At 43.4% G+C, this 23,477-nt stretch overlaps 1 protein-coding gene across 2 annotated transcripts in view; it reads left to right on the forward strand.

The window, feature by feature from the left end:
* Positions 1 to 203: 203 nt before the first annotated feature.
* Positions 204 to 23,477, forward strand: part of GAS7 (growth arrest specific 7) — a 151,648-nt gene continuing 128,374 nt past the window's right edge. For both annotated transcript variants that reach the window (XM_072990437.2, XM_072990438.2), the window contains exon 1: positions 204 to 553. In XM_072990437.2, the coding sequence (XP_072846538.1) occupies positions 332 to 553 (222 nt within the window). In that variant the 5' untranslated portion in view covers positions 204 to 331. The remainder of the gene's footprint in view (positions 554 to 23,477) is intronic.

Genomic DNA, 23,477 nt, shown 5'->3' on the forward strand with positions numbered 1-23,477 from the left:
GGGCCCGCCTCGCCGTGAGCGACTGCGGATGTGGGCGAGGGGCGAAGGCGAAGGCGAAGAAGGCGAGGGCGGGCAGGCGGGCGCGGCCCTCGGCCTGTCCCAGGGGGCGGCGCGGGGGAAGCGCGGCGGCCAATCCGCCAGCCGGGCTGACGGGGCGGGGACGAGAAGGAGGCAGGCGAGCCAGGCAGCCGCTCGGCAGCCAGAGGCGAGAGGCGCTCGGCACCTGTGGCGGCCAGAGCCGAGTTTAGTTGGGCAAGTCCGCGGCTCCTTTCCCTCCTTGGCCGGCTGACTGGCTGACTGACTGGGGAGGGCGGCAGGCGGGCAGGAGGGGATGCCGCCGCCCGGGCAGGAGCCCCGCGTGGTGCCGGGGCTGGGGGCGCGGTGCCGAACCCTCTACCCTTTCTCCGGCGAGCGCCACCGGCACGGGCTGCGCTTTGGCGCGGGCGAGCTGCTCACCGTCCTGCAGGCGGGGCCCGACGGCGGCTGGTGGGAAGGGGAGACCGCCGAAGGGCTGCGAGGCTGGTTCCCGGCCAGCTACGTCCAGCTGATCGAGGTGAGAAGGGAAGGCGCCGGCGGCCAGCACGCAGCGGCAGCGCACCTTCGGGGAGCCCTGGGGGTGGGTAGGTGGGTGGGAGTCCCGTCAGAGGAGAGCCGTTGTCGCCCTGGGCACGGTGGGGATGGCGTTTCGGGTCCTGAGAAGTTTGCCCCGGTCCGGGATCTCGCCTGGAGCCGCCGCCGCCGCCGCCCGGAGGACTTCGGCTCCTCGCGTGCGGATGGACGGGCAGGTGTCGCTCAGTGCAAGGGGCAGGAGCGGGGCTTTTCTGATGAGCCGAGGGCGGTCTGAACGTGCGAGGCTGGGCGGCGTCCGGGTTCCCGGGGGGGGGGGGCGAGCGAGTGTGCACGGGATGCCGCGAGGGCTGTCTGAGGGGAGGTGTGGACCTGCTGTACGGGCGGTGGGGCTGTATCTCCGCCAGGCATCTTGTGATGGGTGGAGGTGGGGTGGGGTGGAGACGGATGTCAGCTGTGGTAGGGCGTGCTAGGGTGCTCTTGTGGATGCACCAAATGTCTCGGGGACCTGTGTTTTGTGAAGTGGTCCGATCGCCGGTGGGATGTGACGGTCAGAGTATCGACTAGGAGAGGAGGGTTCAAATCCCCCCCCCGCGGCCGTGGAAACTCAGGGGCGCGCGGTGGTCAGTTGTACAACCACTCCTTAAACACTACACATACCTGGAGAATCATCTTAGGGTCGCCGTTCGTTAGATATGCCTTGAAGGCACGGAAGACATGGTCTGGATTCAAAAGCAGAGCACCTCCTTCTGAAGTGGCTGGATGGCACCTCTTTGCAATTTGCAGTTTTCCTCTCTAGGTATCTTGGGTGAGCAGGATCCTGTTTCCTACTCTGCAGGGTGAAGGAAGGAAGGCTCTCTTCAGAAACACCTCTTCCACAGAGAGAGGTTTGTACGTCAAGAGATGATCCCCACGTTCAGAGCCTTGTTTTTTTCCAAGATGTGTAGGTGGGCTGCTGCTCTCTGTTAGTTCCAAACATGCATCAAGTGTTCCTACCCTGCAGGGAAACTGGGCTGAAAGAAGAAGATCTCTCTCATCACATGAGGAGATGAGTAACCCCCCCTCCCCCACAACACCGGAACATGGGCAGCTCTGCTTTGTTCTGAGTCAGATCGTTGGCCCATCCAGCTCACTATTGTCAGCACACACCACTTGGCAGTGGGCCCTCCAGGGTTTTCGGCTGAAGTTTTGGGAAGGGCTGGAATTCTGTTGATGATACGACACAGAGAATGTCTGGTGTGCAAAAGGTCTCCAGGTCACTCCCAGCATCTCTCTGTAAGGCTGAGAAAGGGGCTCTCCCCCAGTAGGTAGGTTGGAGATGCTTTGCTGTCCCACGTGGAAGGCAGTCCTGTATAAAAGGTGCCAGAAGTTATGGCTGGCCGTTGCTTATAGGAAAGTGGAGCTTGCACAACAGACCAGTTGGGTCACAGCTTCACCATGGTGCCCATTGTGATTCATGTGAAATGGGCCTCTCAGCCATAGCTGTTGGCTTTTTTAAGTGGTTCCAGAATATGTGGGCGCTTCTTTCCAACAGGATCAAAAGGCTGCACATCTGTCTTTCATGTGGCTGTGATTTTTTAATATGATCAACTAATGTGTTTTTTTAAAAAAATGCTCACTCTCTCTAAGACATTTCTCTATATTCATTATAAATCCCCTTTCTCTAACATTCTTCTAGAAGAGAGCAGTGTTCCCATATGGTGGAGCTCTAAGAGAGCATGCTATGGGGCTGGGTGATGGTGGTCTAAGGAGTGAAGAGAAGGGACCTGTGTTTAAAGCTGTGTTAAGCACATGGGACATATATTCCAATTAAAACGCATGAACTTTAAATTTTGCAGGATTTATTTTTTAAGTGATTGGCACTGCTCAGCTCATCTGGTTGAGTTATAGGATGTGCCTGCCAGTGCAAGTCCAGTGGAACAGCGTTCATGTAATATGGTCCCATAGCAGTCTCATAAATTATGTGCTTATCCGTTTGGATGTTTTGATTGTGGAAGGCCAGTAGGCAAAACTTTCAGCTAAAATAAGGAAAGCCAGTTTGGGTCAGATCAAAGGCACATCTTTTCCAGAATTCCACTCCCACAATGGCCAAGCAGTTACCCATAGGAGGCCTGTGAAAAGGACCTGAGCACAACAGGGTGCCCCAGAGCACACTGCTCTGCAGTGGCGCACTGCCTCTAACAACACCTTGCATTCTAGGTATGGGTCTTTTTCTCGAATGCTCAATATGTGTGCAATTTTAAGCTAGCTTTTAGGCTACATGTTTCTGTGGCACATGTTCATAGTGAGGATTGTACACTGATATATAATATTCAGAATAATAAGTAACTATTTTGAAGCAGTCTCACAGAACCATGGATTACTCATTTTGTGTTATTAAGGGAACTGTGGACGTATCAGCCAAAAATGTCAAATTTTATTGCCAAGAAATGCAAGATCTCCTAGGCCCCTGTGGTCACACAAAACAAGGCATCATCATCATTATAATCTACAAGTATGTGACTTGTTCTGGCCGTACAAATGCAGCTTAACTGGCTATCATGCACAGGGAATATAAACAGTGGTGGTCACTGTATAGCTATAAAAACGTGGTGAAATTCAGAGGACCTCGTCATCTGTTTAATCTCCAGACATACAATGAAAAGAATCAAATGGTAAATGTGGGTTAGAACACGCTTAGATACTGTCACATGCATCGTCACCTGTGGTGAGTTAGATGTAACCTAAGAGAATCATCTGTATGAACTGGAAAATAGTTGGTCCTTTTTTCAGGCAGTCTGTCAGCATGCCACAAGTAACTAAAAAGGGATAGATGTGCTGTAGTGCTGTTGGAGGGTTGGCTTAGGCAAGTCAGAAGGGGGTTTAATGGTGGATGCTATCATCACAATGTTTTATTTATTTATTTCAAATATTTTTTACCCCTCCTTTCTCCTTAAGACGGAAAGACAAAATTTAAAGCTGAAACCAATGAGTTTACAAAGTATAAAAAGGCAGCTTGCATTATTGAGAGAGAATATTTAAAGCTAAAAACAATAGCAAATAGTATATATATTACACAAATAAAATATATAGTATACAAATGGTAAAAAGGATCAAGCAAATGCCACTCTAAGAAATGGTAAACAAAAGCAAGACAAAAACTGCATTCAGAGCAGTAAGGCACCACAATCCATTTAAAAAAACCGCTCAGGCAGCCAGACACTGAGGGAAAGTTTGCCTGGAGAGAAAGCTCGTCGCCTGCTTGTCTCCTTTGGGAGGGAGTTCCAATAAACATGGCATTTTGGGACTGTGCTGTACAATCCCACTTGTGTTTTCATGGAGGCTTCTGAAGGCTTGAGACCTATTCCACTGGCTGAAATCCTGTTGCGCAGCTCATGCCTGTGTGCAGTGGGGATGACGTCATCAGCGGCGGCAAATAACAGCTGATTAAAAGCAAGTTATTGCTTATTAAGGGCAATTTTGGGGTGTACGCACTTTGTACAGAATATGAGGAAGACTATTCCACCAATTTCCAGCTGCACGTGTCTGTCTTTGAGACTGCCACCTTTTGTGGGGATGTGGTATTTCTCCAGAATGAAAGTCAAAAACATTTCTTTTCCTGTGAGAAAGTGTTGTAATTTAGTAGAATTAATGCTGCTGTGTTGGTTATGTAGTGCTGTCATTCTGTAAGTAAGACTTCTTGGCTGCTGTTTGACATACAAATATTCGTAAGCCGTGGGATGGGCCCACAGCGTTGTTAGTATATCTGTGGCCTGCAGTTAAGTGGAATTTTTCTCCCCTTCTGCCTGCCTGCGTTCTCCAGAGCAAGCTGTTGTGCCCACTCTTCGGTGTTTCAGGAGGCTGTGTCCACCCCCTTTCCTGTATACATCATATGTAAATATGGGAAAGTGGGAGTGAGGAAAAAGAGGCATGGTCGTTATGTGAATATGGTACCATGTTATTCTAACCAGATTGGGTTGTGAAGACATCCTACAGATGCATTCAGATGCACATACTCAGAGCAGTCGTAGGGGAAACTGACATTTTGTCCTTATGGGGTTTGCTTCACCTTTCCAACCTAAATTTGGACATTGTGGATTAAATATTTGGGTGCTTTAGCACAGATAAAAAGAAATGCTTCTTCACATGGCACATGTTTAGCTGTGGAATTCACTGCCACAGGGTGTAATGAAAGCAGCCAACCTGGGCAGTTTTGAGGGCAAACTGGGTACATTTCTGGAGGTTAGGACATCTGTGGCCACTCGTCAAGGTAGCTGTTTTTACCCTCCATCCTTCATTGAGGGGAAAACATGAGAAGGAGGGGGGCTGTGCATTCATGTTCTCCTGGTGAGCTTAACATAGGCAGCAGATTGGCCACTGTTTGAACTAAATAAGCCTTTGGTTTGATCTTACTGGGCCCTTAATGATTTATTTTCTCTTTGGCTTTTTTCATGCTTTTACCCAAGAGGTGGGCCTTTTTTTGCTGCACAAATACTAAGAAAGAAAAAAGGGGAAAATCAAAAAGAGTGTTCATGTTCTATAAACTCTTGCAGTGTTCTTGGAGTGCAACTTTAGACCCTTTAGCTATTGACAATTTGCAGAAATGTATATATTTGAAACAGAATCCTCCCTGGTCTCGGTTTTTGGAAATGCCGAAACAGTTACAGCTTTGTAGTTGTGTGTTTTTAACAGGATAAAATGCCCAAATTTTGAATAGCCCTGAGAGTCAGTTTGTAAGGCACATAGATCCTTTCATATATGAAAGATGCTTTCCTGAATAGTTTGTAGGCTCGGTTTGCTCCCTTTCCTGTTTTTGAAGCTGAAACTCCTTTTGCTGCAGTATTAATAACACATCTTATTACAGCTCCCTATTGACCAGGCGTCTGAAGTGGTTCTTATGCATTGTTTGTTTCTCCATCAGAGTGTAATTGCTTTAAATGAGTTTGTTCCTGTTAGGCCTGTTTGGGATGTTAAAGTAATGACTGTGTCCCTATGTATACTTGTAAGGTCAACATATTCATGCAGTGTTTTTGCTAAACAGAACTGCATTAAAAAGGCAGGGAGACTACACAAACACCAGACCACATGGCAAAGCATCTGTAGTGGCAGGAAATACAACTCTGCTATGAATAAACACTTTTAATCAGGTATATATTCAGGGTTTCAATTAACCCCCTTTTCTCCTGCTTTCACAGGATTCATTCTGATGCTTTAAAGACTAGTCCACTTTTCTAGAGGTACAGTAATTTTATGGAGCTGTGTGGGATGTCTCTTCTGAAATCGTCCCAACCCTGCGATTCTTAATTTTGAGATGAGGGCATAGATAAGAGAGATGTTTGTGAGAGTGGTGGAACTGCTGGAGATTATATTAATGGTTCTGACAGAGTGGCCAAGTACCTTTCCTTTGTTAAGCAGATTTCTCTCTCACTGACTGAACTCTTATGGAATGAAGAACGGAACCTGAAAATCCAGGTTTAGAAAACTGGTTTTGGTTTAGAAGAACCAGAGATTAGCAACCTAGATTGTTGAATGTAATGATCTGAATAGTTTCCAGGTGCTGAGTCCAAAGTGTGGGGAACAGTCCAGAGTCTGGATTACAGGTCAGACTGTCATCGATGGCTTTTGGCAGAAACGTGAGAACTGTCACTTTGGTTTGCATAATTTTCTAGCACTCTTGAGAGCAGAGATGTGGCTGAGGCAGTAAACACCAATCCATTGGCAAAGGAATAAATTGGGTTTGTCCCAAAGGTGCTGCAATGCTCTTTTTTTTTTTTTGAGACCAGAGAGGGTTGTATAATAATAATAATAAACAGTATTGAAAGAACAGGATTCAGTATTTGATCATATCCAACATATTGCAGATGAAAACGGGGTCACCTGTACAACGCCCTTTTGTTATATCCGAGGATCACAAGAAGAGAACTTCCTGCTGTGCTGCACACTGTTGGAGACTCTGTCCCTCCTGTTTTCCCCAAGCCTGTCCTGAACGGATTTCAAACCAGAAGTAATGTTGATTACATTGGTTAAAGATTTATCAGGAAAAGAAATGATTGCTCTACAGTGGCTGCTTTCAAACACAATGCTGTACAGTACTATGATTTAGTGCTGGAGCAGGGGAGCTGCAGTTGATTGGAGGACTGCATGGGCTCCCTCCCCCAAGCTTTCCCAGGTCTTTGGCTGAAGTGGTAGCCAGAGCTTGACCAGGTGGTGCTTTGTCTGGTGGGGTCTGCGTGTGCTGGTGTTGCTCCTTTGTCCCTGGTCCCCACTTAGGGAAGAGGAGATAAATGTTGCCAGCCACTGATGGGAGGGTGCAGCTGGCTTTGCTGTTTCTCCTGCTTCCCTGTGTGGGGGAAGCCTGTTGTCTCAGATTAACTAACTCAGATCCATGGTCAGAGATTGTAGAGTCTGTCTTCAGCCTAACCACTGGCTGTGGGGCTTGGGTGAGATTGAAGGGCTTGTGAGTGAAGAAGGGTCTGCCTAGGGAACTCTGTGGACTAGATGGAAATACCTGTATCCTGCTTGATTGAGCTTCTGGACCAGCATGATTTGGGGTTATGAGAATATGCTGTGACTAACCTTGGGCTCTTATGCTCTCTCCCCTTCCTCTCCTCTGCTCCCTTGTGTACAGATCTTGTGCAAATGAACCTTTCATGTTCTCTGTTCATAGATGTAGAAGAAGGACTAGGGATCTGAGATTAACAGAGTGGGGGCAATTGCTTTTTTTCTCCCCACAGCAAGATTTTGTGGCTTGAGGCTTTTTTCCCCCCTGGGAAATTTTGAAGGATTTCTTGCGAGTTTTGGGGTCATGTTTGCCCCCACCCCAGAAAACAAAATACAATGCTGCACAGGATTGTTATTGTTTCTGTGCAGGATTTGGAGGAAAGGGGAGGAAAGAGAACTCAGCTGTGTAGGATTGTTATACTTGTTACTGGAAATGGCATTGCACAATACAGCATTTAGTAGTTTAAAAGAAGAAGGAGAAGGGGGAAAGAATTTAAAAGGAAAATGGGAGTGGGGTTTTGCTTTCAGGGGAAGATGGGAAATCTTGCTGATGCAGGGGAAAATCTCATTGGGGAGTTTGGCAGAGCGAAACTCAGAAAATAACTCTAAATGGGTTCTTGCTTCACCAAGGGTGGCTCTGCTTTTCTCCTTCGCATAAGTGAGGCATTTGGTGTGGTACGCAAAAAAAAAAATTATTATGACACAATTGGGAACTCCCCACAATAACATCTGCAGGATCTCATGGATCGATTAACTGGGGGAAACTCAACCAACTGTCCTTTGGCAGTTCTTGCATCTGGTCCTCTAATACCAAGGGCACACTCCAAGCCTCTCCCGGACAGTCCACTGTCTGGGAGAGTAGGGAGCGATGACTGGCAGATAATGTCCAGCAACGTGGGTGATGAGCCTGCTCGCCCTCGGTCATCCACTCTTAATCCATGTCCTTGGCTGGGAGCACTTCCTTCCTCCAAGGGACCACCCTTCTTGGGGTACACAGTTACTGTCTATTCTATTCCTTCAGGTTTGGCTAGATGGATGGCCACTCCTCTTTCCCTCATTTTCTGCTCCTTCCACTCCCTCTTTCCACAATAGGAGGGTTTATGGGGTGGTTGTAACCTTTGCTTCTGCTCTACCTCTTCCAAAGATAACTTCATGGGTACCGTTCCCTTAGTCCAAGGATCCGTCAACTCCATCCATCTTCACTCTGTGGGGTAGACCCTCCAGCTCACCTTTCTCTTCCAGTTACTCTGCCCGTTCTGCCCCCTCAACTGTTAGTACATCAGGTCAAGATTTGGGATGTGAGAGATGGCTTTGAGACAAGTCAGTCTTCCAGGTTGACAGCAAAGAGACAGAGACAGCGTATTTACAGACTCTGTACAATAAAACTATGTACATTAGTCAAGAGACTCAATAATACACTCTCAGCAAATAAGTGGACAGCACTTCTGGCAGCAACTCTCCAACACAACACTCCACACATCACCATAGTGTGCAGCACTTATATAGTTTGAACAACCAATCACTGGGAACATCACCTGATGTATTCTCCCAGACATTACCTCATGTCCAATACACATTTCATGGATTGCATCAGCTTCATGTGCTGACTCTGTGGCTGCACACCTGTTTTAAGATGGATGCCTGTTAACAAACTTTGGTTCGTGTACAAGAGAGTAAATTCTATACTGTGGGTCATAATATCCTGACATCGACCCAGTCTATTTCCTCTTTTATCTCCTCTATCTCTGTGTTTTCCCTCTCTTCCCGCCATCAGGAACCCTTTCACACCCTTTGGGGCCATGGTTCCCTGGCACCATTTCCTCACAATTGCCAAGATATTTTGTGATTATTATAGGCCTAGTGAGGACTGACTCATGACATTTTGCTTCCTGAAGCAAAGAACACAATGGGATCCGCTCGCCCATTCTTCATATAGGAGCGGACCAGGTTGGCAGTTGAGTGTTACTGAGACATGCATGACGGGACAGTGTTTTTCACTGCACCTGATGGTGGTGTACTAGTTTAGGAGGCCTAAAGCAAGTGGTGTTCAGAGCCATCCTCCAACAGAGGAAAATGACAAGAGTGATGGCACTGCTATGCCCCAGCATCTGCCGGATGAAGTTATTCTCTCACTGTGCTTAATGGCAGGGATGACCCTGGGATATGTGTGGGGCCTGTACACCATGAAAGCATATCCACCTTTCTCTTGCAGATTAGATGGTTTAGAGTCTCAAATGTATTGTGAAAGACAATAGCTGCAATAAAATTTAGCAAACTTTAAGGAGAGATTTCCAGTGGGGAGAAAAAAGGGTACCAGTTTAAGGAACGAGGAAACCCAGAATTTGTTGGGCTGATTGTGCAGTGGTGGCCTGCACTTGGCCTGTTCCTCAGGTGGCGAGGGAAGTGTTGCTTATTGTCACCTCACCTCATTGCTCCCTCACTTCCCTCTGTACTGTACTTCCTTGTCCTCCTTCCCTCCTCTTCATGTTGTGCCTCACAGCTGCTGCTTCACGCACACACACCAAACACACCTGTCTGCCAACCTGCCTAGTGTGGGAAGCAATGCTGGCTGCTTTGTGTGGCTCAGACTGTTTTATACTACCTCAGGCAGTCGCTTCACACTTCCTAATGGATGGACCAGTACTGCCTATGAATGGGGGCATAGGTACTCTCACAGTTCTGCCCTTCTAATTCAGATGGTAAAAATGTGTGAAAGAATGCCAATTTAAGATCTGTTATCTTTTCTTTGTGGTAATTGGAAATTAATTCTGTTTTGTTCAGTGGAATTCTCTCCTAGATAAATGGACGTAAGATTACAGCCTAGACTGTTTGATGCAGCCATAGCTTGCACCCAAAATTCTTGACATTTTCTGCTGGCTGTTGGCTCTTCACTAAGCCAAAGTTTGAAGACGGTTGTTTTCAAATGGTCCAGGGTTTTTTTTCCTTTTTAAATGTACATTTGATCCTATGGTGGTGATGGCTGCACAACATTAACACCTTAGATTATTTCATTGAGTTTATTAGATGTATGTGTTTTTAAATGGCTTTGAGAAATCATTTATATAAAGAAGCAGCAACCAATGTAAATTTTGCTACAACTGTCAGGATTTTTTTATAGCTGCTATCGCCTCCCATAGTCACACATCTCGCTTATGACGCATGATGTGTCATTCCAGTGCTGATGGAGTCAGCTTGGGAATTGGAACTTCTGCCAGCATCCATCGATGTGCTGAGAGTTGCTGTTCCTTTCATCGGGGAATCTGTTTAGTTTTATATAGAGAAATAGCAGTTTTATATTTTAAAAAAGTGGTTTGCCTTGTGAGCAGTGTAAGAGATTAGCTGTTTCCTGTATGCTGTTGACCCATCTTTATCTTAACCTTGTCACTCGTGGGATACTGAGGTTGGTCTTTGTAGGCTGTTACACCCTATCTGCCTGAAATGCTTAGATTGGTAATAGATAATTCTGTGGTTGTGATTCTCTCAGGTTGTGATGGATAGTAAGAGCTACTATTATTTGCTGCTTTACCAGGAATGGGGACTGCTGTCATAGGACTCGCTGTCACATTGGACTTACGTCACACCAGTGACACGACTCGGTCTCGACTTCGGTATTTTCCCCCCCAATGACTCGGACTCAGCTTGTGACTTGGAACCCACTCACATTCCCTTTTTTTCTCGGAGGAAAAAGCTTGGTTTTTAGTAGGGACTCAGACTTGGGGCTTAGTAGTTGGACACAAAGGCTTGGCAACATCCCTGCCTTACTTCTATGCTCATTTTAGGATTTTTATTTATTTATTTATTTTGGAGCTAGAACTCCAAAGTTCACCATCTCTGGAGCCAAGTGCAAAAGAGTGGCCCAAGAAAGCAGAGACGAGATACCCTACAGCAAGGTGCCTCCAAGCACATACCTAACCCCAGGACCACCAGGAGAAGATCGAGCCGCTAGCCCTTGTTCAACATAAGTAAGCAGCGCTGAGAATTTCTTGTGACTGAGCAACAGATGTTGGGGTTCAAAGCTTTGCTGAAACTACCCAGGACTTGTCTGTGAGGCTCTGTTTTCGACTGCTTAACTCCCTTAATACTTTCCATCTTTCACCACCTGGTCATATTCAAGAGGACAATATTTTTTTTGGAATCAGAAGTTGAAAACCCTTATTCTTTGTTATTTTAGAACCAGGAGTGTAGAATCTGTAAACCTCCCCCTTACGTTGTTCAACTCTTATTAAGCACAACGACCAGGTGTCTGGCATAGTATGAGGTCTGGTCCAGTAACATCTGAAGGGCTACAAGTTCTTCATCCTTGCTTTAAAGCAATGGTTCCCAACCTTAATTCTTGGCCTAAAACTACCAGGAGCCTTTACCACTAGCTGTGCTGGCCAAGATTTCTGGGGGCCCAAGGTTGGGAAGCACAGCTTTAGAGGTTCACAGATCAGTAAGTAAATTCTGAGACTGAGTCTCAGTGATGAAAAATGTGCCCCACACATTGCATTTTTTAAAAGGATGTTCCTTTGGAAATTCTTCTGTCATATGATAAACTGTAGCATCATGCAGCGTGGGTCTCTGTTGCAATTGTATTGGTGATGTCAATAGACATACATTAGGAAGTAAGAAGCTATGGTGTGAACTTTACAGGATATGAGTATTCAAGGCGGTTTTAAGCAACTTTTTTTTTTTTTTTAGCAAAAAGGAAGTTTTATGTGAATTGGCTTATTGGGTAGATGTAGCTAGCACTGTGAATGCTCAACCATGTACTGTATCTATATTAGGGACATGGACTCTGGCAACCTTTGTGAGCTCACAGGCCCCAGCATGTATCCAAAAAATATGGGCTAGCTAGAGGTTTGTCACTGAGGGCATGATGGAGATGGTTTGTTGTTTCAACACCTGTTTGGGTCTCTGTGGGTTTTTAGGAAATCATATAAACAGCTTTATGGACTCTCCTTTGTCTGAGTGGCAGTACCAGAACTTGGAAAGGCAGTGAGGTATACTAAATAGAGTTTTGGATGTGGACTCAGAAAGCATGGGTTCAAAACTGTAGTACCATGGAAATTCATTGGGAGCTAACAGTGGGAAGTCACATTGAATCCATGTGGATTTGATTCAGTAGGTCTACTATGGCTGTGAGTTCTTGCTGGATTTCAGCCAGTGAGTTTCACGGCCAAGAGAGATTTGAACTCAGGTCTTCTGAGTCCTAGTTCAACACTGTTTGTATGGGATATCTGGTCATTTTGGTTTGGTTTGCTTTCCAAAGCACATTGGTGTTTAAAAAAGCAAACGAGAAAAGTAAGTTCCTTATCAAGAAATTGCAAGTACATTACTCTTAAAGTAGTGAGTAATAGGTAACACATAATTCCTCATTAGATTTAACTCCTAACACTGATATGGTATGTGTTTTTGTTGAAAAAGAATATTCTGAGCCCAGTGGGTTCTCAGCGTGATGTAGTGGATAGAGTGACGGACTAGGAATCTGGAGAACAGGGTTCAAATCCCCACTTAGTCATAGAAACTGACTGGGGGAATGGAACTGTAAAACCACTCTTTAAATATCTCACTTACCTTGAAAGCCCTACTAGGGTTGCTATAAGTGGGGTCCAACTTGATGGCATAGAACACACAGATTGGATTATTGAAAAATAGCTGTGCTGTTTTTTAGGAAAGGTTTTGGCTTCCACAGAACAACTAATGGGTGTACATTTTTCTGTATAAATCTGGGAAGGCTCTCCACCCTGATTGTATCCCCAAGGTTTAAAAACTAACAAGCCATACCACTTCTCTAGAATAGAATATTGCAGCTTTAGACAGATTAATTATTGTGTATCTTGTCTTTTCATGTCTTGCATAGGAAAGATTTGCTCGCTAAACACCGTAAATCTAGAGTAATCCAAGATGGAGTAATTCTAAGAATGGGCCTCTAAGGTGAGACTTAGAAATATCTCCTTTCTGGCACTTGCTTATACAGTTCATGAACATAGTAAAACAGTCACTGACCATGCTGTATGAATCTACCCTGCATTCTTGTGAGGGCAAGTTATCTGGTGCAATCTTCAGTATCATATATGAATGATGGTGTGCTAGGAAGGGAATAAAAAATAAAATGGTAACCCATAGACAAGCAATACCTTTATATTGGGGTCTTGTGGCATTCTACATTTTTAACCTGTGAATGACCGAGAGTAGTGCTTGCACTAATGGGGCTCTGTGTGTGTGTTTGCGCACATGCATGCACACACATATGGACACTGCCTTGTACAAACTCAAGCTGTTTGGCTACTCAACATAGTTTACAGTATTTTCCGTGTATAAGACGCCCCCATGTATAAGACACCGCCCACTTTTCTAACCCACAATTAAGAAATCTAAGTGGGGCTTAGCAAATGCAGGGGGAAAGGGATCAAAGCCCTGCAGGATCACTTTGATCCCTGCTTTACCCTCCACTTGGCTTTTTCTCTCCTCAGCTTACTTCCGTGTATAAGCCAACCATCAATTTTTAGTCTAAAGATTTTAGACAAAAGTATAGTCTTATACATGGAAAAATATGTTAATTTTTTTCTGTTCTGGCTGGCAGATACATCTCAATATATAGAAAACTAGCTTATATTGAACCGCTCTATTGTCTGTGTAGCTCAGTACTCTTCATTCTCACTAGCAATAGTGCTCCATGGATTAAGACAGGATTATTTCCTCCTGGAGGTGCTGAGCATTGAACCTGGCACCTCCTGCATAGAAATTAGGGAATCTGACATAGAACTAAAACCTCCCTTTCCCCATTATCAGCTGTCTGATACTTTATAATAGGAGATGAAACACCAGTGCCAGCGTCAGCACCTGTCATCTGTTAGAAGCTTCCAGGTTTGCAGTGTGCCAATCCATTGTGGATGTCTGCCCTAGTCTCCCTGTAATTCCATGTCCACATTCTGGTAGTCGGCGTAGAGTCAGGTAGCTGGAGCTGATCACCATTTTGATATTCCACATGCCAAATCAAAGTTGCCTTGGGGCACTGTAGAAAATTGTAAGAATGGCTAAACTTAAGTTGTCTACTTCTCCAATTGCTTCCCTTGCATCCAGCTAGGTCTGCCTGCAAAAGCCTGTGCCTGGAATGGGACCCACCAGCAAGCACTTTGCCGATCGCTCCCCTCAAACCTGGCCCCAGATCCCTGTGAACATCCTGACCAGAGATAGGCACAGATAGATGGTTTCGTGCATTTCGTTTACCATCCCCACAGCTGATCTGCCGTTCAGTGCCCTGCCCCCTCTAGCCAATTTCAAAAATCATATGATGCTCCATTTGTAGTACCTCAGTGAAGTCAAGTCAGAAACCTGTGCTGGAAAGAAAGCATTTTTTCCTTTGAATTTGCTACTCTGTAGAGGAAGGCATGAGGGCAGGGGACATTTCTTTAAACAAGAAGAAACATTGAAGGACACCCTTTGTGGGATTCATAACCTGTAAATATTGTTATTTAGGCTTCAACTCAAAGCTTCTTGACTGTTTCCCCTCTTTTCCTTCAGTAATCTACAGTATTTGTTTCTATTCCATTCTGAGCTTAATGCTTCATGAAGACAGAGCAATAGACAGCTGCTTATGATGCACATATAGTACTGTTTGTTTTTCCAGTTGATTAATTATTGGAGCAAAGCACCATTAAAAGCAGCTAAGAAAGGAACTTGGGAACTAGTCTAGCACTGTTATAGATTAATTATGCACTCATGGTTCCTCAGTTCATGACTGTGCCAAGTCACAACTCAGATAAAATACCTGTGGAAAACTGCAGATTTCCTAGTACGTTGGGATAGAAACATTAGAACTGTATGTTTGAAGGGATGAGGAACAGTAGCTCCTGGGTAAAGCCCATGCTTTGCCCTATGAAGGGTCTGGAGTTCAACACCCAAGATGTCCAGGAGAGGCTAGGAAAGATTAGCGATCATGCTGGCTGGGGTATCCTGAATGGTAGTCCAAAGATGTAACTTTTCCAGACTCAGATGCTCACCACTTCCGCTTTGTTGCTAAAAGCCAAGGGAGATCTCATGCATGCACATGTTATCAGTAGAGTTGATAGTGCCAGACAGGTTAGACCCATTTGAATTAATGGACTGTATGGAGGAGTTGACTCACCAAACCTCACCAATTCAGTGGGCCTACTCTGGTGTGATTTACTACACTAAGCAACAGGATTTCAGCCAGTACGTCCTAGAGGTGTACATGATTTAGTTATTACTTTTTAAAAAGATGTAGTGAGTCTAAAAACTATTTAGAAGGCTAATCTTCCCTGAGACGCTAGCCCTTTGCAGGTCTTACTGTATATCTAAACCCATGATTGTGACCCCTGAAAAGGCAGAGCTCCCAACTGTAGGAGCACTGCAAGTAAGTTTATACAGTACTTAGAACACACAGTCTGCCTGCAGACCTTTGCAACTAGTTCATGGAGATCTGAGAGACTTCTTGGTGGGGGTTACAAGCATGCCCCTCCTATCACTTTATGAATATTGAAATGTATCAGTTGAATAGGGCTACGGTTTGGATGGTCAGAAGTCGAAGGGTTCTCACAGTTGACAACACTTGCAGCCGATTCTACAGATCAGCCTTTGGAGACCATGCTTTGATACATGTCCTCATAGCACTGCCATTGTCTTACTTTCATATTTTATAAAACTGTATGCAGACATGGTGGTCACCTGGATTATTTTGTCTGGTTATGCAGAAAGGGTGGAGGCTAGTTGACTGGATATTCATAACAGAAGATAGGTAAATCAGCTGTGATGGTCTATTTTGGAGGCAAATGGGATAAGACAGTAGGAAATCTGTGACAGGATCTGATCTATCACTCTGTGTGTATGGTGATCTGGAGAGTCAGTGTTGCAGTGAGACTGTGGGAAGATATTTAGTCTTAACCCTTATGTAAATTGCCCCCTTCCTGAAGAACCTGCATTACAGGGGGAAGTGTACATTTCTTAGCAAGTGGAAGCTTTGTCAGGAAATGACAATTTAAATTGTGAAAGTTGTGTAGTGGATAAACTACTTCTCAGGGGTGTGGTCCAGTTGCACTACTCTAGTTTATACCCCCTTTCATAATAAGGCAAACTGTGAGGGATCAAGATGCAAATCTCAATTGCCGAATGGAAATCTTCTGTATTCTGGCCCTTATATTATTTTAGTGTTTATTTTTCTCTTACCTGTTGCTTATATTTTATTTTTAAGCATTTCTTTAAACATTTTCCTTCTTTATCTCATCATTTTCCAAATATAGTGCTGGCTTACCATGGCAGGCTGTTCCAGCTGCCACACAGACTTTGCTTTTATTCCCCCTTCGCTGTTCACCTTGACTCCCCCTTTTCTCTTATGTTTGCATTATGTACCTGCTGCCTTCATCATGTGCTCAAACAGGTATGAAAACTGTAAATCCTTAGGACCTATACACAATATATTCTGCTATACCAAGAGAGTCCCACGCCGTGGATGTTTGAGAGGGAGGGAGCTTTCAGGTCAAAGCTGCATTTTACAGTGATTACATACCTGCTGCCACTTCACAAGTAAACTACCCAGCCTGCCATCATAACACCACTGTCATAAAATTTGTTGGTGAATTGCTGAAAATTAAGAAGTGGGCATAGGCATTTGTTGTTGTGTGGTGAGTCATGTGGCTCTGCACTCAGCAAATGCCTACATTCACTTCTCAACTTGTGGCAATTCGACGGGGAGATTTAAGCCATTTGTGCTATACTGGCATCAAATCTCAATACCATTTTAGCTTTTCGTTATCCTGATTTAAGATGTGCTTAAGCTGCTTATCCACATACATGCATACTACAAGGAAGCTTCAGCTGTACAACGAGATGATTGGATTGATGGTCCATTCTGCTGGTATCTGCTGATGTCCACATGGTAGGTGTAGACATCAGAAAATGGAAGCTTCCTTATGTAGGCTTTCCATTTGTTCCTGTATCACTAGGGATCCAGAATACGTGGAAAGGTTACATGTATAGGCTTTCCTTTGTGAACATCCTTACCCGATGTGGATAGCGGGATTAGTGCTGGCAGTGCACAAAGTTAGCCATTTGGCCCAGGTATGTGGCTCTGAAGCTAGTGTTATGGATGATGCCTTTTCCTATGATATACATGTGGAGAGAGCTTTCCTTTGAATTAAGTCCTGTTGATTTTCACCACAATAGATTTCTGTGTAATGCAGGTCTTGCCATGAGCAACGTGTAACGGCCACCTCTGGCAATAATATTCACAGAGTACCATTATCTAGTTTCTAGTCCCTGTGGAATTAGTGAAGAAGGCCGGATGAGTGAGAGAGGGGAAAAAAAATGAGATTTGATGTAAGGTGTGAAAATAGGTCAGCAGGATGCTCATATTAGTGTCTGAGTGATGGAAAGAAATAGCAGTTTGTAAGAATTTAGTCCATACCTGGATGTTCTCTGGGTGATTACACATAGTTGAGGATGACATAAATAGGAAGTGTTTTGTGATTAGAAAGAGATCAAGCCTCAGATGTGTCCACATGGGAATTTGGACACTAGACACATCACCTGAAACTTCCTGACATGGTGGCAGGGAGGATAGCTGTAGCTCTTTTCTTGTCGTTCACTCTTGTCTGAACTATTGCTGAGCAGGGTTCTCCTCACTGTTGGATGAGGGAAGCGAGTAGAAAGCAGGATTGGGGAGAGAACTGGCCGTGGAAGCAACTGCAAAATGTTGGAAATCTTACAAGTATATGTTCCGTGTCCAGTTGCAAATGGCAGCCTCTGTTGTTCCTTAGTGTGAATAAAACCTAATAGGGTCTAGTTTACAATTCTAATCAGTCGCACACTTCAGACTATGCATTTTGGATTTTAAAGCGGTAAGTTTCATCCTGTATGCAAAGGAAGAATCTGACCAGTCAGGTTAATGGAATGATTGCACATAATAATTGGTTTAATTCCTACAGCTACAGTGTATTTAGTTTACCAAAACATATGTCTATTGAATTTAGTGTCAGCATGTTTTCTAGGGTGGAACCTCCTGTATCTTCGCTAACCAGTGTTTTGTTTTTATGACATCACACACTGCTTTTGATTGTGCCATCTGAAATGCTAGTATATTTATAATAGCAGATTTTATTAGGGCCTACTCCTTATTTGTACTTATAAATATGCATCATAGCAGTATGGAATTATACCTGCTTTTGATTGGCAGCTATGGGATTTTGCAGTTCTTTTCACCAGGAGTGTAACTAGGCCTATAATTCACGGATATGAGCCTCTGTTGTGCAATAGAGCTACAGGTATTCATTTCTTTACACCAGATGCAAGCTTGTTCAGTCTTTAAGAGCTAAAATACAACTATGAAAGTTACTCAGCACTTTTAATTTGCTATTCTCTTTATTACCCTTTCCCCAGCATCTTTTGTGCGCATTGGACCAAATGACTACCCAAACTAGTTACAGAGTAACAGTTTAGAAAATAGGGTTTAATGGATCTGAAAAGGTGCACGTAGAACAGAAAGTGATGGTTCAATGAAACTAGAATTTTTGTGTTGGTATTTTGATCTGGTGCTCTTCAACATAGCTTTAATCATTTCTTTAATGGAGTATTTGGCGAACGGACCATTATGAGAGGATTGAAGAACATAAATTAATGGTGTGGTTTGATAATAATAATACTAATGATGATAATGATCTCTTAAGTCAATTCTAGCTTATGGCAACTATTTCCAGGGTTTTCCAGAGAGAAAACACACAGAAGTGGTTTACCATTCCCTTCCTCTGGAGGCGCCCTGAATTTTGTTGCTTTCCCAAAGCCATACAGGCTGGCTCTACTCACAGGAGACACAGTGCAGAACTGAAATCCCAACCTCTGGTTCTGGAGTCAGATAACTACCGTAAAACACAGCTATCCAGTCAGTGGGCAATATTATAATATTCGGAGTAGAAAGCCTCATCGGGATAGTAACACAGGACCAGTTTTGCAGTCACAAAAATAGGAATTTCCTTCACTTGCTGAAAGGCATCACTTGGAACTGTAGCCTTTGTGAGCTTTTGTGTTTGTATTTAAGGCATCTAAAATGAAGTCCAGACACTGACTCTGGATAAAAAAATACATTTATCAGTGATAAGTGCCTTTACCCCTCCAGATTATTTTGCCTCCTTTCCGCACATTTCTTTCCCATTGGCTGAGCTAGAACTAATGGGAATCGTAGGCCCACATGGCTGGACTGCTTCAACTTTCCTACTGCTCATGTATAACTGCATTGCAAAATGCCTTTTGTTTTTCAGTTATGTGCTGTAGTATCAGCACATCAAGGAAGTATCTGAAACATTGGAAATTGATATCCTACAATATTCTCTTGAAAGCAATTGTTGACATAAAGGTTGATATTTTTTAACCTTTAAATTGTATAGGACAATTCTACTGTCTGTACAAAACATTTTATGGATTATTTTCTGTAAGGTATACAGTGAATTCATTATTTTTCAAAGTGGCAACTGAGAAATTCCAACCCAATCCAAGGGTTGGAAGACTTACAGGCAAGTGTGGGTACTGAAAGGAGTTCTCTCCCTTAAAAAGCCCCTGCTTTTGGAATCTCTATGGTAGAAAATTGCACTGTGATGTATTTTTGTGTTTGCTAATACTTTGTATTGTACAGTTTTGGGTACCAGTCCATGGCAGTGACAGAACAAATGGCCTTACTGTTAACAGAGATACCACAGCTAATGATGTATAGCAGAAAAATGCACTGCTTTCAAGCTGGATTGCTGTGCACATAGACTCTGACTCAGGGTGACTGTTCTAGTCCAGCATCTCATTTGAGAATAGTCAACAATGGAGTCTTCAGAAGAGGGTAGAGTGCATGTGAAGGGAGTGATTTAAAGCTCGGGAGCCCACAGTAAACCCCATTCTGTTGTTTTCTATGTAGGATAGGCTCTGAAATGTGGACTGGGTTCTAATCAGTGAATTGTTTTGAAATTGTTTACTAGTTTTAAGTAGATTTCTTAATTTAAAAGTTAAAGGTTTTTCTTTTGAGTTTATATACTTAAGCACAACAATGCACAGACTGCTCTTTTAGATTGCTGCTTGTACTGAACAAGAACACTTAGGAACTGGAGCAGTCCCTAAGGCTTTCATAGTACTAGACTTAATGACCAGTAGATTGGTTGTCTTTTTGTGTGTGTAAACCTTGATTCTCTGATCAATGAATGGCTAAACTGCAAAAGTTAGGTATTTTTAGAAAGGGAAAAAGTAATCAATCTTCATTGTCATAGAACAACTGCTGAAATACCTTTTTATTAAAACTTAGTGTTTGGATCTATCTATCACCGGGAAAGACAATAACGCTAAGAAAAGTTGAAGAAAAGTAGGAAAAGAGGAATACTCAGCATGAGATGAAATGACTCAATAAATGAAAGCATGATATTTAGTTTTCAAGATCTGAGAGGATATGCTAATGACGGGACCTTTTGGAGGTGATTAATTCATAGAGTTGCCATGCAAAATGCAGCAGCTAGGCTAGTGTTGGGGATATATGATAATGTCTCCCCAATTCTGGCATGCCTGCATTGGCTTCCTGTTTGTTTCTGTGCTTTCTTGCTGTCCCATTAGATTGTATTTGAGTTTAGTTTGCTCTTGTCTCTGGATGGTTTTGTATGTGTATGTGTGCGTGTGTTTTGGTTGTCTTTATGATTTGGTGTTCTCTGTTTGTGGGTGGCTGTGTGTATTTATTTCTTGTTGACCACTCAGAATAGTGAGTTGCCACTAGATGGGTAGAATGAATATAAACATGAAGTAAGGAAGTAAGGAAGTGACTTGATGATACATAATGACAGTCTCATAACAGAAATCCATATAAATTATCATCTTGTGAATTGTTAAGTGATTTTCATGTGTGAAACCTAGTGCAAGCTAGCCAAACCTGTCTTACCCCAAATGCAATGACCCCAGACTGCCTGTTGTATTGTTCATACAGTCGTGATTGTTGTGAGTCTCGACTGTAAATTGAATTTTTTTAAAAAAAGAAATAGCCATGAAATACTAAGTTATAAATATTGGAAAATCTTCTTAGTTATGCAAGCAGCTAATGCAAAACAAACATCAGAGGGAGCTGTAGAATCATACCTGTAAGAGCTGTATAAGATGACAGCTGAAATCCAGTTGTAAGTTGCAGCTAGAGTAGACCCATTGAATCAGTGGGGGATTTGGTGAGTCAGCTGCTCCATACAGTCTGTTGATTCAATGGGCCTGTTACAGCTGCAACTTACTATTGGATTTCAGCTGGTGTCTAAGACCGAAGTCTGGATTTTGTGAAACCACAGGTGTCTTTGCAGCTGTTCTTAGGAATGCTCTCCCCACTCCTGATGTTTTTAAGGTTGCAGTAACATGATGTAAGAGATAAGCCCCAAAGGTTGGATTGGCAAACCATTATTGTGACCCACCTGCAATGGAGATCTCCAGGGTAAAACAGGAGAAAGATGTCTGCCGCCTACAATTTCGGCAGTGCCTGACTTCCTCTCCTGTGCCACCTGCTTCATAATAGGACTAGCTCTTTATCTTAAGCCAAGTAATCACTTTCCATCGTAAAACCTTAGAGACAGCCAAGGCTTTGTCCTCTTCCATTCTGTGAGACTGGATTTTATAATAATAGGATTGTGGTAAAGTTCTTAGTGCTGCTGTGAGGTACACTAGTAAGTATTAACTTTACTTGTCAAAGTTCGTTAATTGCTTATTTCTAATGGAATATGCGGATGGTTTTGGTGGAAGCTCAGAAGGGTATTACAGTGGGTAAAAGTCACCCTAGTCTTCTGAATGCAAGAGTAGATGGGAAGTTGCAGAAGAAAAAAGTTAGGCTTTCTGTCTGTTCCAACCGCTGTATTGGGAATTCCTCCTTATGAGCAGTTTGTAGCTCTTTGGTTTGGCCCTTGCTAGCTCTGTCCTTCCTGTCCTGTTTTGTTTTAAAGTAGATTTTCTTGTCATATGCTGAAAGCCTGGGGTATTTTTAAAAGAAGTATTAAAGAAGTGCAAATGCAGTTGTGCACTCCTACACATAATAAATTATGTGTGCTATGCAAAAGTAATGGCAGTGAGGGAAATAGAGTAGATGAGTGGTAACTTTCGTGTGAAGGAAGATGAAAGTAGAATAAACATTGAGGCAGATTCCATGAGGTTCATGGAGCACGCAACTGATCTTGATCTATTAGAACAAAATAGGGTATGTCCAGGTATAGCCAAAAGACAAGGTAGTGCTCTCTGATGGCAGTCAGTTAGTGAAAAATGTGTATGCTTAGTTTTAGACATACTTCTAATACTTCAGTTCATAGACCAACACTCAATTTTCTAATAGGTCTGGAAAGGCTTCTCTCTATTTTCCCCTATGGTTGGGGGAAATGGGTTCACAAAGAGGGTTCATTGCTGGCTGGCACTTCTGGTTGGGACTGAAAAGTTAATGTTTCCTTCCTGAGATATTTTATGTACTGCAGAAATGATTCAGCATGGAGCTTTATTTTGTCTTCCTCTGCAGTGGCTGCTTGCCTAGGACAGATGAGTCTGAACATCTGGCTTGGGTGATTCTGACACTGCAGCTAACACACTAGGCCTTTCCAAATTATAATTGTATTGAGCTGGAAATGTTTAGCTGCTGCCCTTAAGCATTTTTACGCTTGAAACAAAATCGAAATGTCAGTCCTCCGCTGTAGATTTTATATATATGTATATTAACAAAAAACACAATTAGGTGTTCATGCATACGTTGGGAAGAGGAAAATGGTGACATCTCTGGAAATTGCTGCCTCAACTGACAGCGCGACATTTCTTTGTTTGTAAAGCCAGCTTGTTGTTGAATTGTAAATGTAGGCTCTCTGACATTTTCTAAAGGAGTTGCGGAGAAAGTATCAAATACTGTACAGCATTTCCTAGGAGGATACAGTTCATTCTTTTTGGACCGTGACATGTATTTTACAAGTGTTTTGATCTTTCTTTGTTTTAAACTATTTTTGAATATTTTTTTTAAAAAGAGAGACCTCGTGTAGCCATAGAAAGTCCTTACAATTGTGACATAATAATTGCGTGCCATCAAGTTGATTCCGACTTATGGCGATCGTTTCCAGGGTTTTCTAGGTAGAGAATACACAGAAGTAGTTTACCATTCCCTTCTTCGGGGGGGGGGTGCCCTTTCACTGTGCTACTTGCCCACAGACCGGCTGTTCTCCCTGGAGGCAAGTGAAACAACTAACTAAATAACCAACACAGCACCCAATGGAGCAAATGTGTTTCCTCCTCCTATTGCCTGCCAAGGTGGCCCTGTAACATTAGAGGTCAGAAATGGTACTTCTTGTGTAATAAAAATTAAAATCCAGCCCTACCTCACTTTTTCTTTCTAGAAAGGTCTCTCTGTTTTCATACAGAGCAACAACAACAACAACAAAATTAAACACAAAAGAAAAGAAGAGAATAGTGTGGTGCCA

The sequence above is a fragment of the Pogona vitticeps genome, chromosome 2 (assembly GCF_051106095.1).
Source record: "Pogona vitticeps strain Pit_001003342236 chromosome 2, PviZW2.1, whole genome shotgun sequence".
NCBI classification, from domain to species: Eukaryota; Metazoa; Chordata; class Lepidosauria; order Squamata; family Agamidae; genus Pogona; species Pogona vitticeps.